This window comes from Apteryx rowi, unplaced genomic scaffold (genome assembly GCF_003343035.1).
Source record: "Apteryx rowi isolate R43461 unplaced genomic scaffold, aptRow1 scaffold_657, whole genome shotgun sequence".
Lineage (NCBI taxonomy): Eukaryota > Metazoa > Chordata > Aves > Apterygiformes > Apterygidae > Apteryx > Apteryx rowi.
The window spans coordinates 429,816-431,369 of NW_020450935.1; the positions used below are offsets into that span (position 1 = coordinate 429,816).

The following is a 1,554-nucleotide window of genomic DNA, read 5'->3' on the forward strand; positions in this document are numbered from 1 at the left end:
CTGCGTGCAGGGGGTGTGCATGCACGGGGGGAGCGGGCCGCGCGTGCAAGGGATGCATGCACGAAGGGAGAGGGGGCTGCACACAGGGGCTGCACGTGCACGGAGCGCTCGTGCCCAAGGAGAGGGGCCGCGTGCGCGGGATGCACGGACACGGGGACGCAGGCCCGTGCCGGGGCGCGCGTGCCCGGTCGGCAGGCGCGCGCTGCGGGCCATGGGAGCGCCAGCGGTGAGTCAGGCGGCCGCAGCTGGAGCGCGGCGCGGGGCCGCCGGCGGCCGCCCATTTCCTGCCTGCTCCCGGCCCCGGCCCCGGCCCGTTTCCTGCCGGAGCTCACTGCTATTTTCGGGCTGCGCCTGGGGGGGGGAGGCGAATCTCGGAGCCGCTTCGGGGCCGGCGGCAGGGGCACATGCACAAGCCGCCCCGCGCACGCGGGGACGAGGCCGGCCACCCCGAGCGTCCCCAGGGACGTCCCCATCCCTCCGGCCCATGGAGCATCCCGGGGCGGGGGGGACACCGGGATGGGGGGACACTGGGCGGGACGCCGGCCGCATCCGTTGGCGGGACCCAGGTGCCGGCGGCGCGGCCCGGGGCAGGAACCGGCCCAGTTCCTGCGGCAGCCGCCGCTTCCCCTGCAGCTGCGCCGGGCGCCCACCCTGCCCCGCGCCGCCCCGCTCACCCGATGTGGTTCGTCCGCAGACTGATCTCCAGCTCGCGCAGCACCTTGGTCGACTCCTGCACCCTCCGCCTGAACTTCTGCGGGCAGAGGGAGCCCTGAGCGGCGCCGTCCCCGGGCACCGGCCCCCTCCCCGTGCCCCCGTCCCCGCACCTTCCGCGTGACGCTGGGGTCCAGGAAGCTCCGCAGCTTTTGGATGTAGGCGTGGGGGGGGCTCTTCACCTGGAACCGCTCCTGGGGGCAGAGACGGGGGGCAGCCGGCGGCGCTGGCACCACGGGGCCGCGGCTGGCACTGGGACCCCCCCCCCCCCGCCGCGGTCGGCCCGTACCTGGTCGCAGATGAGATCCCACTTCTTCTCGTTGTCGTACTGGCGCAGGAGCCGGGCCTTGTCCGGGGGCAGGTTCATGGAGCTCTGGGGGCGGAGGGGCAGGCTGCGACCCACGGCGGCCCCCCCGCCGCGCCGGCGCCCCRACACCGCCGGGAGCGAGCTTCCCCATCCGCCCGCGATCCCGCAGCGCCCGCCATCCGCCTTCGCTCGGCACCCGGCTGGCACCGGCCCGCGGCGTTCCCAGCCGGGGCACAGCGGGCGAGGGCATCCCGCATCCCGGCCGGGGCATCCCACATCCCGGCTGGGGCATCCCACATCCTGGCTGGGGCATCCCACATCCCGGGCGAGGGCACCGGCATCACGCGCAGGGCACGTGCGGCGCTCCGGAGCTGCCGAGCCTCGCCGGCGCCGCCGCCGGCTTCCTGCCTGCGCCCGCTTCCGCGCCAGCCGACCGCAGCCTCCGGCGAGCCGCCCGCGGCACCAGAGCAGCCGGAGCCCTCGGCCCGGGCTGCGAGCGCCGGCGCGGGATGCCGAGGCTGCACTGGGGGGGGGGG

General features: G+C 77.2%; 1 protein-coding gene across 1 annotated transcript in view; it reads right to left on the minus strand.

Annotated features, from left to right (window-relative positions):
- LOC112975225 (formin-like protein 3) overlaps window positions 1-1,554 on the minus strand; it is a 16,712-nt gene that overhangs the window by 11,368 nt on the left and 3,790 nt on the right. Inside the window, exons 2-4 of the mRNA XM_026084990.1 lie at window positions 1,001-1,541; window positions 825-905; window positions 675-751 (exon numbers count right to left, since the gene is read on the minus strand). Of these exons, the coding sequence (XP_025940775.1) occupies window positions 675-751; window positions 825-905; window positions 1,001-1,541 (699 nt within the window). The remainder of the gene's footprint in view (window positions 1-674; window positions 752-824; window positions 906-1,000; window positions 1,542-1,554) is intronic.